At 40.8% G+C, this 14,066-nt stretch overlaps 1 protein-coding gene across 1 annotated transcript in view; it reads right to left on the bottom strand.

Annotated features, from left to right (window-relative positions):
- Positions 1-13,511: 13,511 nt before the first annotated feature.
- Positions 13,512-14,066, bottom strand: part of LOC309546230 (protein NipSnap homolog 3A-like) — a 34,199-nt gene continuing 33,644 nt past the window's right edge. The window contains exon 6 of the mRNA XM_082245796.1: positions 13,512-13,764. Within this exon, the coding sequence (XP_082101922.1) occupies positions 13,688-13,764 (77 nt within the window). The 3' untranslated portion in view covers positions 13,512-13,687. The remainder of the gene's footprint in view (positions 13,765-14,066) is intronic.

Consider the following 14,066-nt stretch of genomic DNA (forward strand, 5'->3'; position numbering starts at 1 on the left):
CGGTTTCCAACCAAGAAGATGGCTGCTGCGTCCTTAGCGCGATGACGTCACAGGTCCCAGTACCTTTAAAGGGAAATCATCTTATTTCTTCCTTGGATAGCTCAAGTCTGAAGTGGGGTGTGTATAGAATTCCTGCCTGCCTTTTTGGACCCGAGAGAGAGAGAGAGACCCCAAGGCTCATCCCTGATGCACAGACGTTTTCATCAGCTTGCTCAGTGCTTGTCTTGTAAAAGATGACACGCCCAAATGAAAGAGATGCTTGGAATATATGGATGCTAGAATCATTTAACAGGGCAGAGGAAGGGAATGTTTTTGCTTTGGGATTTAAGGAGAAATCTTTCCAAGCAACACTTCAATGTAGGGACAAGCAGAAACTGTCACACAAGTCACAACCCCAAAGTTGTGGCAGTTATGAACAGGGGGAAGATGAGGATTTGTCAGGATTAGGGCCTTATGCAATCGCCCGGTCCTTGTTAGAAAAATACTCAAAAATGATATGAATTGTCATCTTTCAGCAGATAAGAAGGGAAAGCCACAACTTGCTGCTAAATTTGACACCCCAGTTAAAACCCTAGATGAATCACAGAAAGACTCTTTCTGTGAAGGACTGAAACAAAAGAAGAGAGACAGCGCAGCAATACAGGGGAACGGAATGCTGACACTAAGGGAGAACAGTCTCCCCAGTACCAAAGATCATTTACCGTCAGAAGGGGTACTTTCTTCCCCTCTGACGGAAGAACCTTCTGAATACAGTAATCCTCCATTTACTGACTGCAAGCCAGCATTCTCCCCTAGACAGCAGGTAAAGAGCAATGCTGCTGCTGAAAGCAACACTGGCGGTTCTGGTACTGAGTACACTGGCTATGTACCTTTATGCCCTAGAGTGACTAATACTCCACAGCAAGGACCTGTGTGGTGTCAATCTAACAGGGAATTGGTAACACCCAATGTGGGCACACCTGTATACCCTGGAACTGTTAATGCCACCCTTCAAGACGCTTTTCAGTTAGATAAAGTGCCACCACCTGGCAGCAACAATCTTTCCCAGTCCTATTGGAATTCTGTGGCACAACCCCAAAAGACCAAACAACAGGTAATATATTTTTCAGATGACATATCTGTCTATCCTGTAAGAGAGCAGGTCGTTTATGATTATAATGGGAGATCCACTGGAAAGATGACACATCACGTACCGTGGACTCCCTCTGAGATGAAGGGATTTCTGAGTGTTATCCCCCATCCAAGGACTGATCCCATTAAATTTGCGAAAGAGCTGCTACACATCCAGGCGAGCTACAATGCAAATTGGGGTGATATGCTTCAAATAATGAAGAGGGTTTGTGGAGACGGGGACTTTGATGAAATCCTTAGTAAAACTAATATTCCAAAGACCCTATATGTTGACTCCAGTCATCAAGGGTGTATACTCACTAAGCAATTGGCACAACTGATTAAAACAGTCTATCCTCCCCAGTCTTGGACCAAGGTGTCAGGAGTGACCCAAGGACCAAAGCAAGATTGTATGACTTACTACAATCACTTTAAACAAGCCGTGGAATCGGCTGGTGGGGACATCACTAACAGTGCCCTATCACCTGTTTTGATACACAGCTTCATTACTGGGTTGAGAGGAAAAATTAGGGAAAAATTGATGACCGCAAATCCAGACTGGAGAGATAAGCCCCTCTCTTCTTTGTTGTCACTTGCAACTGCTATTGAAAGGAATATAGCTGATTGGGAGTCACAGAAACACCAAAGGACATTGTACAACATGAACATTTGAAACGGCAAAACACATCCCTAAAAGATGCGCTAGAAACAGCCAAAAGTGATATCAGTACTTTAGAAGTTTTTAAGTCAAATTCTGATGCTAGCTACCGCCACCTAGTAATAGAAAACCAGAGATTACAGGAAGAAGTTCATCAGCTGGTTAAAAGACTGAAGGATGCAGAAAATGAAGTAAAATCATTATCTGTCAGCTGCCAGGAGCAGCTTGCTCAGTCTTCAAAAAGGGTGGATAACAAAGCAACTGATTTGGTTATGTCCGAATTCAGTGGGACACCCACACCTAATGTACAGTGGGTACGGAAAGTATTCAGACCCCCTTACATTTTTCACTCTTTGTTATATTGCAGCCATTTGCTAAAATCATTTAAGTTCGTTCTTCTTCCTCATGAATGTACACATAGCACCCCATACTGACAGAAAAACACAGAATTGTTAACATTGTTGCAGATTTATTAAAAAAGAAAAACTGAAATATCACATGGTCCTAAGTATTCAGACCCTTTGCTGTGACACTCATATATTTAACTCAGGTGCTTTCCATTTCTTCTGATCATCCTTGAGATGGTTCTACACCTTCATTTGAGTCCAGCTGTGTATGATTATACTGATTGGACTTGATTAGGAAAGCCACACACCTGTCTATATAAGACCTTCCAGATCACAATGCATGTCAGAGCAAATGAGAATCATGAGGTCAAAAGGAACTGCCTGAAGAGCTCAGAGACAGAATTGTGGCAAGGCACAGATCTGGCCAAGGTTACAAAAAGATTTCTGCTGCACTTAAGGTTCCTAAGAGCACAGTGGCCTCCATAATCCTCAAATGGAAGACGTTTGGGACGACCAGAACCCTTCCTAGAGCTGGCCGTCCGGCTAAACTGAGCTATCGGGGGAGAAGAGCCTTGGTGAGAGAGGTAAAGAAGAACCCAAAGATCACTGTGGCTGAGCTCCAGAGATGCAGTCAGGAGATGGGAGAAAGTTGTAGAAAGTCAACCATCACTCCAGCCCTCCACCAGTCGGGGCTTTATGGCAGAGTGGCCCGACGGAAGCCTCTCCTCAGTGTAAGACACATGAAAGCCCGCATGGAGTTTGCTAAAAAACACCTGAAGGACTCCAAGATGGTGAGAAATAAGATTCTCTGGTCTGATGAGACCAAAATAGAACTTTTTGGCCTTAATTCTAAGCGGTATGTGTGGAGAAAACCAGGCACTGCTCATCACCTGTCCAATACAGTCCCAACAGTGAAGCATGGTGGTGGCAGCATCATGCTGTGGGGGTGTTTTTCAGCTGCAGGGACAGGACGACTGGTTGCAATCGAGGGAAAGATGAATGCGGCCAAGTACAGGGATATCCTGGACAAAAACCTTCTCCAGAGTGCTCTGGACCTCAGACTGGGCCGAAGGTTTACCTTCCAACAAGACAATGACCCTAAGCACACAGCTAAAATAACGAAGGAGTGGCTTCACAACAACTCCGTGACTGTTCTTGAATGGCCCAGCCAGAGCCCTGACTTAAACCCAATTGAGCATCTCTGGAGAGACCTAAAAATGGCTGTCCACCAACGTTTACCATCCAACCTGACAGAACTGGAGAGGATCTGCAAGGAGGAATGGCAGAGGATCCCCAAATCCAGGTGTGAAAGACTTGTTGCATCTTTCCCAAAAAGACTCCTGGCTGTATTAGATCAAAAGGGGGCTTCTACTAAATACTGAGCAAAGGGTCTGAATACTTAGGACCATGTGATATTTCAGTTTTTCTTTTTTAATAAATCTGCAACAATGTCAACAATTCTGTGTTTTTCTGTCAGTATGGGGTGCTATGTGTACATTCATGAGGAAGAAGAATGAACTTAAATGATTTTAGCAAATGGCTGCAATATAACAAAGAGTGAAAAATTTAAGGGGGTCTGAATACTTTCCGTACCCACTGTATGTACCAATAGGGATAAATCCATGGAAGGTAGGAGTTCTCAAAAAATTGCCCCTATATCTTGTAAAGTATTTGAAAAAGTGTCTAATCCAGTTGGAACCTTTCCTGTCGTAGCCATGGAACATTCTCAGTCATCTAAAACAAAGCCTAATGTTAAGAGACGCTGTACAACTTTAGATAAGGTAAAATGTTATGCATGTGGACTATTTGGTCACATAGCTCGATTCTGTCTATCACGTCCCATTGAAAACGCAGTGAAACAAAATCCATACAGGACAACGAGACGTGATTTTGAAGTGTACTCCGCGCGCTTTGCAACATGGCCTAGGTGTAATAAGTATGAACAGCCTAGATCATGGGTCCCATTCCAAAATCCTAAATTAGAGAATGCGTCCATACAGGATGAGAATGATGAAATGATTCGGGATGGGTCTTTGAAAGAATTTCAAACTTACAAAACAGATTTTAAGGAATTGAAAGGAAGAAATCAAGGTTATTATAGAAAACATGCCGGTATTTGTGGTGTCTAGAGTTTGTCTTTAACCTAGCTAATTGTGAGAGTAAGTTTGGTCTGTGAAATAAATGAACTATATATGTTGTGTGCTCTGAAGTTTGTTATCACAGTTGCTGACAGCCCACTGACCCCCCCTCCCTTCTAGTCAGATCTGTGAGTGTATTGTCATGCAAATTGCCTGGCAATTCATTAACGTGAAAGGTGAAATTTCTGTAATAGTTAATTGAGATGTGTATTCACTAACATGTGTTTTGTTTTCCAGAGAGACAGGTCTAAAGAGTGTCATTGTGATGAGGTATTATGATTTGTGAATATATGGTACCACCTAAATATTTTTTTTTACGAGCTGCTCATTTTTGACCATGGTGAAAATTTTTTTTGGGGAATTAATGGTATACCTTAAACAAAATCCACGTGGTAATTAGTTTGAGCTCAACAATTTTTGGTATTTGAAAAAGTGCACTGTTCCAAAACAACTAAGAAAAAATGTTTAAGTCTTTCTTTATGGAATGTAATGTATTATATATTTGTGTGTTTCATATGCTAATTTTTTGTCACATGTACTTAACCATTGGTTTATCTTTAGGAGGAAGAAAAAATGTAATGTTTGTTTGTAGTTCTAAAATTATTGGTGTTTTATCCTTCAGATTCGATAATTGGGTTTCATGGCTTTCAGAACCAAAGGAGATCACAGCCTTCAGAGACAACTCTATATAAAATTAATTTTTCTTTTTTAGGTTTATTTAGATGGGGCTTCTGATGTCAGTCCATTTGGCTGTGCTTGGTTCTAGACCTTGTGTAGTGTATGTTCTGATCCGACATATGTAGAGCCCTGGTATTAATGAGTTTCTTTCCGAAACTGGAAGCACACCCAACTAGTTAAAGTCTGCTATGCCATATTTCCTCTGACAATATGATTGGTCATCTTCAGTCTTACTTAGGTTCTATAGATGAGAATTTGATTAGGACTGCAGTGGATAATTGTCACTCTAAACACCTATATTAGGTTGAAGAAGTGTTATGAATCTCTGTCAGTGTTACTGCATTTATTGGTAAGGGTATTTTGGAATTGTCCAGAGTTTGAATAGATCTGTTACAGATATGTTTCCTCTGTGCCCAAACTTGTAAGGGTCTGCTGTTATACCTGATATAATTGTGTTTACGACTGGTTCACACCCTGCTGTTAATTGAATTAATTACACACCCAGCCAGTCCTTTCTTTTCAAACTTAGCTCATTGCCTCGGGGGTAATGTAATTTGTCTTCCTAGCAGTCTCTCTGTGTGTCCCCAAGTGTATTTCAAGGTTACTTCCTGCCCAGTGACACCATGCAACTATCTGCTCTTAAAGTTTTCTGTTTGTTTTTATGTGGCTTTTCGATATTGGTCGTTTGTGCCCAGTAGCAGAAGTTCCTTGAGATGGATACACATTATGCAGTTTTTTTGTTGTTCAGTTTCCTTTAGATTTACCTTTGGATAGGTGGCACAAGGGCCTGCCTGGTTGCATACAATTTGAGAGTGTTTAGGTCTGGCCTCATATTGTATGGTTTTGATGACTCTGAAGAAGCATTGTATGGGAAAATTGTATGCGAATTGTATGGTGTGTTGCCATCTTCGGACTTTGTGCCTTGGCCGTTCAAAGGGCCTTCACTTTTGTTATGTGTGGGCATGATGTATTCTCCCTAGTTGGTGCCCATAGGTGTCCTTCCTCTCCTAGACTCCTTGTGTACCTTAACTAGTATTCTGTGTCCTGCATGCCAGTAAGACCAGTGCCCCAGTGCTGTACTATGCTCCTGCATTCCATGTGAGTCCTATCGGAATAGTGTAGGCAGTTTATGTTGTATGGGTGAAGGATAACATTGTCCGATTACCGGATTGACAAGCGGGTCACAAGGTGTGCAGCCTTTGTAAAGAATCAGGTGTACATGTTGAAAGGTTAATTTCAATCCGGGTATTCAGACTATTCCCATAGTTCGGTTAAAGAGAGGTTTATTGGAGACTGCAGGAGCTGGGGGCATGGCACTGGGTGCTTTAAACACTATCGACCGGAAGGTACTCAGGAACACATTAGGGAGTCTGGAACTACATGTTGGTGAAGGGGTTAGAAAATCTCACTTACTCTGTCCAGCACCCAGGTACAATAAGAGGTGTTCCAGGACCCAGGAAAAGTGTTTGCCTCTTCCTCAGTGGGACAATTTCCATTTTGCAAAGACAGGCAGGTGGGGGTAGTATCCAAGTTTACTATGAGTCATATGGATTGGTGGATGACTACGTTCCATGGCTGTCAAAACCAGATTTCTCGTCCCTGATTGCAGGGACTGCACATCGTGCGTATACCTTGGTCAATTTGGGTACTATCCTATCTGACTCTACAGTGTTACACCCCAGAGTCTATTATGTTCTGATGGTTTATGAGTCTGGAAAACCTCAAATGATTGATATTGACGGGTGCTGGAGAAAGGAAAGTGTTGTGTTATGTCAAAGGAAATAAGACAGAATCAGGAGTGAGCAATTCTGGCACAGGAAGGGGTCATGTATCATAGATGCCGAGGTATTGTCCCAACCTATCCTAAACAAAGTTAAAATTATTTGAGACCAGGGCACTGGTGCTGCTATCAAATGTATAGTGATGCACTGTGTTCAGCATCAGGTTAAATTGTACTCAGCAGGGTACACTACCTCGGGATCTATTGCACATCTTCTCTTGTCCTTGGCATGGATATAGCAGGAACACCGGGACGTACCCCTATTACCCCAGAGAAAATACTTCATATCAAACATGACACCCCTTTACATCTACAGAAACTTCCTTTGGGATTTGGGGCAGAGTTAAAAGTTTGGTAGTTAGACGTTGGGCAACAGGATTTGAATAGCACCCGCAGTTTCTGCCATGTGTTAATAGAAGGGCCCTACTTAAGGGATTAATAATCCAAGGGGAGGTGGTTGTACAAAAAGATAATACCTGCAGGGAGAAATGATCTGATGGAGTTGGCTGAGGTAAAGTTCTTGGTGGAAGCAGAGTAGGCTTCCCTGAATAAAGGAGTTTTCAGGGATCACCTAGTGGTGGACGGGGGGTAGGAGCTGGCTGGACATACTGGAGTATGGGCTTCTATAGATTCTGGAGCAGTACTGATAGTGAGCCTGGGAGGTAACATGGGAGCTGGAGATCAGGATGCCTTAAGAGGAGCAGAGTGGATGATTTGGGTGATATCTTGAGATCAAAATAGATTAATCCAAATATCTCAGGTTACGTTTTTTAATGGGCATATTGTATACAGTCCTAGGGCCACAGCTTTAGTGAACTCCACCATGTAGCTGTCCTGATTTGGGTAACTATTAGGAGACCGATGTGGGGGATTGTGCAAATTTAATAGAGGACCCTAAAACAATATAAAGTTACAGGAAAAACAAACTACATTTTTGAAATTTTGTTTTTCGGGAGAAGCCTCTAAATTGGAGTAATTAAGTGCAGTCAGGTTTACCTAAATTCTAAAAGTTTTTTTTGATCAACTTTTTGTTAATCTCTCCTTACTGTGTACCTGACCTGCAAATTCGTACTGCTGATCACTAGTGCGGGAGAGGAGTTGCCCTTTTGTAAAGTAGTTGCTGCAATGCTTTTTGTTTTTTTCTCCTTTTTCAGTGCAGTCAACAATAGATTTCAGGGCAACTATGTATTAGTGAATTTTTTTTTCTTTTAATACAGATTAAATGCTCTGTAACTATCCAAAGTTGAAGGTGGTAAATAAAAATCTTAGTTGGAGCAGCATAAAATCTGTAGTTTTTATATATTTTTTTTTTTAATTTTTATATTTTTTTCTTTTCATTTTTATTTGTATTATCCTTTCTGCTCATTTTTATTACTTATCTATCTTTCTTCCCTTTTACTAATTTTTCATTACTTACCTATCTTCCCTTTCCTAGTTTAATATTCTAAGTTGTTCTTTTGATTTCTATCTTCTATTCTCTTAGATAATGTAACTAAGGCACCAGCCATATAATTATTTGTTGTGAATTATAACATTCTTCCCGACTCAGCTTCAAGAGTCCGGTGGGAACCCACAGAACCATATTTAACAACCAATGAAAAAAAGAGTATCCCTATAAATCCAGGTCTTATATTTTACATCCCTCGACCTGCCTACTGCTTTAACCTTAGCTTTACCTGTTAACATTAATAATCCTTAATGGCCACACAACTGCAACAATCTTAATCCCCCCATAACTGTATTCTGACATTCTCTTTTTTCTTTTTGTATTCATGCACAACTGTCCGGAGGCCTTCCCTACCACCACCTGAAGAAGCAACAACGACCACCATGCCATAGCTTGAGACAAAGGTGCAAGACTGGACTTTCCTTAACCATGTTGAAAAGTGCCATCTCGCGGTCCGATCCAATCTTTGCAAACATCACACAGTATTCCCTTGTTATGGGGCTAAAAGATGCCAGGATCCCGCCATCGACGATGTTGGAGTTCCACTCTTCCAAGGCAGAGGAGTGAGTAAACATCGCTGTACATGCACTCATGGTCCGGATGTGAGTTCTCAGAGACACCAGGATTTCTATGGCTTCTCAGTCTCAAGTCTATGTTGATGTGTTCATAAGAACAGATAAGAGTTTCGTCGTGTTCAAGAAAAGAAGTGGAGGCCGCAGTGGTGGTGGGGGGTTGGACCTTCTGGGCTGTTGTGGGTGGGTACAACATTTTTTTTTAAGTTCAAAGAATGAACTTCAGGGGGATATGTAATGGAAATATTGAATTCTAATATTCCTAAGCTGAAATGAACATTATATATTGAACTTTTTTTGTACAAGAAAGCATCAGAACTGTCTTGAAGGCAATCACTTGGAAGAGTTGCGGGGGATGTGAGGGGGAACCAAAAACCTAATTAACATTCTTTAAACTGACCATTTGGTGGGGGAAGGAACAGGAAAGACCTGACTTAAGATGACGCTATATTCTGTGAAAACCCTCTCCCCCCCCCCCCCCACTCTAGAGGGAGTGTTTTTACCTTGGTGAGTGGCTGTGGTCAATAAAAAGGCCAGCTGGGCTCTCATTCGCTCTCTTCCAACCTTTGAGACAAGATCGTAACCTAAGGTACAGCTTCTCTGTGTGAGATGACGCTTATGTCTTGTGTATTGTTCTGTGTAACTTTGTCCATTTGCAACACTATTTGTAAAGATCACTGTTTTCTTAAGATTTTATCATCTATGTCATAATTGATTCATCTAAAGTTTATTTTCTGTAAAATAAATTAGATCTTTATTTTTTTAGCAGTTATCATTCATTATTTATTCTAATGGTAGTAGCTTCAACAACATTGGCAAGATTTTTGTATAGAAAAAGGTTATTGACTAATAAGTGGAAAAGAGAGGGGACTAGGAAAATTTCCTTAACAGGAGCTACAGTGCATTGAGTGAACAATGAATGCCAACATGTACTGTGACATACTAAAGCAGAGCATGATACCCTCCCCTCCCCTCGGAGACTGGGCCGCAGGGCAGTATTCCAACATGATAACGACCCCAAACACACCTCCAAGATGACCACTGCCTTTCTAAAGAAGCTGAAGGTAAAGGTAATGGGCTGGCCAAGCATGTCTCCAGACCTAAACCCTATTGAGCATCTGTGGGGCATCCTCAAATGGAAGGTGGAGGAGCGTAAGGTCTCGAACATCCACCAGCTGACTGATGTCGTCATGGAGGAGTGAAAGAGGACTCCAGTGGCAACCTGTGAAGCTCTGGTGAACTCCATGCCCTAAAGGGTTAAGGCAGCCACATGGTAAATAATGGTGGCCACACAAAATATTGACACTTTGGGCCCAATTTGGACATCTTAACTTAAGGGTGTACTCACTTTTGTTGCCAGCGATTTAGACATTAAGGGCTGTGTGTTGAGTTATTTTGACGGGACAGCAAATTTACACTGTTATACAAGCTGTACACTCACTACTTTACATTGAAACAAAGTGTAATTTCTTCAGTGTTGTCACATGAAAAGATATAATAAAATATTCACATAAATGTGAGGGGTGTACTAACTTTTGTCAGATACTGTAGATATTCAGTGGGATCAATAATAGAAACATACTTCCCTTTAAGGGATAAATACATCCTGTGGGATGAGAACAATAATGGAATTTTTAATACTAGATTAAATAGATCAGATAAGAAAGGGAGCTGACGCTCGTTGGGAGCATGATAGGAACAGATTGTCACCTTCAGATCCATCAGGGTACCCTGAAGTAGCAGATACCAGCCCTGTGGGTCTGCAAAGGATTTCTCGCATGTGAAAGGAACTTGACTGTGAAACGCAATCAGAGTTCCAATAGAATTGGTTTGTTTGGTAGAGGCAGTGGCGTGATACACTTGACAGTAATGGGCGTCAAAGTATCACTCCTCATCAGTTGTGGAAGTATCACTCCTCATCAGTTGAGGAAGATGCAAAGTCTGTTTCCAGTAAACAAGCTATATCAATTCTACGGGAATAGAGGTAATAGGAAACCTTGGTACGTTTTTGGGGCGAATTTAGTCCCTGAACTTTCAAGTAAGGCCAATTAAGGGACATAGGAAAATCCTAAAGAATTATGAACAGGACATCCACTGAAACAGCCAAAGGGCAATAGAGAAAAGTGAAGAAAGTAAAGAAGGTAAGTAAAGAACAGAAGCTTAAGAACTGAAAAAAGAAAAGCCTTGGCCAGGAACCAGCCTAGTCAGGGCACGAGGGAGGCACAGATCACCTCAGGCGCAAGGGGTCTCCCAAGTGTAAAATTGTCTGTAAGAATGGCAAGATGCCCATTTTTTCTGAATATTAAGTCAATATTATGAAAAGAGGGGAGCAGAGCGGAAAAAACAAAGACACCCCCCCCCCCCCCAAACATAGGTCTAGATCAGGTACCAAACCATATCCCCATGTATGGGTATATCCAAGACAAGCAGTTGCGATTTAGACCAGAGTACTTATAAGTACTCCCATTGGCGAGTAAGGGGGAGGAAGGGAAAGAGGGGAGGGAAAGTGGAGAAAGGGGGAAGAGCAGGAGAGAGAGAGGGGGGGGAAAAAACAAAAAAGGTGGGGGGGGCTAGATACATGATCTGTTTGCAATAAAAGTGTTTATAAACAACAAACAACCTAGAGAACCAATTGAAATAACAATAGATTCCCCCACGGCGTGCAAGCCACCATGCCAAAAGAGCCCACAAATTGGGGCTTGGGCCTCTTCGCAAAGAGGGGAACCCCCATAACTGTGATACAACGGTTGATCAATGTAGATACAGAAACAACAGTTAACAACACTATGAGGAATAATTTGTGTTAAGAGAACTTCGGAGTATAACCCTCAATAACAGCAATTTCCCTGCAGTGCATGGGCCTAGACCCCGCAATGTTGGAAACCCAACAACCAAACATAACGGTCCATCAATGCCATATACTAGATAGTAACAACTCTATTTTTTTTTTTTTTAATGAATATTTATTTAGTTTAACAGAGTAACATACAAAATGGTGAGACATCAACGTCAAAGATAAAGGAGGGGAGGTGTAGCCAAACAGTGCCACAGCTCTGGGGGTACAAAAGTGCAATTTGTATGAGGTGTCTCCAGTGGTGTCAGCTATACCCGACGCTATCCAGGTTGTATCAGAGCTGGCCTCCTCCTCATATTTTGATTATACACCTGGGGAGGAAATGATTTGGGTAGAATGAGGAGATTAGACTTACTATTCCAAATGAAAAGTGATTTGTCTATTTAAGCTAACTCCTAATACAACTGTCATCTTTTCCTAAATTGTTCCCCGATTACCTTGATTTTGCTCCCCTCAATGTCGAGTTATGGAAAAATTAGGAAGAAGATAAATTGGGCACTTGAGATGTACCTGCCTTTTCTTGATGGTTATTCATACAGACACGTGGACCTGGAGGGCGGTATTGCCGGTTTGTATTGCCAAGACAGGATTCATCTTTCGGATGTAGGTCTAGGCATGTTTAACCTGGACTTAGACATGCATAGAAATGGCCGAGGGTATGGGATAGGCCAAACTTGTTCTTTGAACAAGTGCCAGCTGGTGGGTGTTTTGGAATTCAGTAAATCTGCTTGAGTTCTTATAACTGAGCAAGAATAATGATAATGTTGGTTGTATTCCTTGTTTATTGAATAAAACATTTCTTGTAATTATTATTTGTATGAATTTAGTAAACCAATAAAGTGCCGCGGCCATTTCATGCCATTGTTATTTTCCTGGTGTCTAAACTAATGGTGTTAAAACTTTTTTGGTCTTTGGAGTTGCGGCCTGAAGCCCCATGTACACACCCACCAGTGTTGTCAGTCCCTGTTCTCCCCAGCCAGCCAGCTCCGCTCTGCAGCGCTTAGTTACACCCACAATTTCCCCTTCTTGTGACGCATGCACGTCACATGCTTTCTCGTGAATGACAGCTTTAGAAGAGAATGTACATGCCCACAGGCAACCCTGTGTTTGCCAATGGCCCCTGACTGCAGTCATGTGACAGGCAGAAATATGAAGTATAAAATAACGATGATTTATAGCTTTTGGGGCATACAAAGAAATTTAGGGATTTCTTATGATTGCAGTGGCCCATTCAAGGCATTAGATGTTTTCAAGCACTTTAAATGACCCACTATTGTCTTATTGTTCATAAGCCATGGACATAGGTGAGACTGAGTCATACTCTGTGTCGAGTCTGTCACTTATTTTATATTAAAAAGAACACAGGAGAAGCTGAAACACTCAACTTATAGGTGAGTGGGAACAGTTAGGAATTAGAGCACAAAGGGACAACTTCTGCAATTCCCCTGATGGCACTGGTGGACGTATCAATCACCAGACTTTTTCTTTTTCTGCATCAAGTGCATCAGTTTGAAATTGTTCTGGAAATTATATAGATAGGAAATGCATATCTTCATATTCATTAGTGGTTCAAAATAATACTTACTGCAATAGGGAACAGACACAAAGATATGTTCAGCATCTTTCCAAATCACTGGTTTGTTTATTCGGCGCAACTGAATTTTTATTTTTATACACATGCTTACGTAGGTATCATATTAATATTACAATTGTGCTTTTACAAGGGGTATAAAATAGGCAGGCTACTTTTTTTTTATCCAGGCTCGAAAGAATGTGAATACGGTACCTAATCAAAACATTATTAGTGCGGTGTGCACAATGGATGCAGCGTGCAATACATAAGCAAGGCATTACAAAATGGAGTATCATTTTTTACAGAATTCAAAATTTCTTTCACAAACCCAATTAAAGAAAATAGCAAAACGCATTAAAAATTAGCAAATTTATTATATACAATGGTTCAGTTACAGAAATTTTATTTTTTGAAGCTATATGTAACAGACACACAAATTTAAAGGTTCAAATCAGTTTAATAAAAGCACACAGTGATTAACATATCCATCACAGCTGTACTATTTCAATTTGTATCATAATTAACTGTAGTTATTTTAATGGGGAAAATGGTGCTGGAATTAGGAGCGCATTTCTCTGTGAGTCAAGAAATCTCACGCTTTCTCTCACTGTAGAAAAAGAAAAGACACATAAAAGCACACAATTTTAAACTAAAAGAAGTTCATCATATTTCTGTTAAACAGCACACAGATACTCCGACAGCAGTAGGTTAAATTTAAAGAGGTTGTAAACTCTTTAAAAAAAAAAAAAAATCCTTTAAGACAAAGGCATAATGAGCTAATATAATAAATAAATAAAATAAATAAATATATATATATATATATATATATATATATATATATATACACATACATACATACACACACACACACACACATACATATATATAATATTTACCGCAGAACAAAGC

Source organism: Pelophylax lessonae (assembly GCF_965119305.1).
Source record: "Pelophylax lessonae genome assembly, chromosome: 1".
In the NCBI taxonomy this organism is placed as follows: Eukaryota; Metazoa; Chordata; class Amphibia; order Anura; family Ranidae; genus Pelophylax; species Pelophylax lessonae.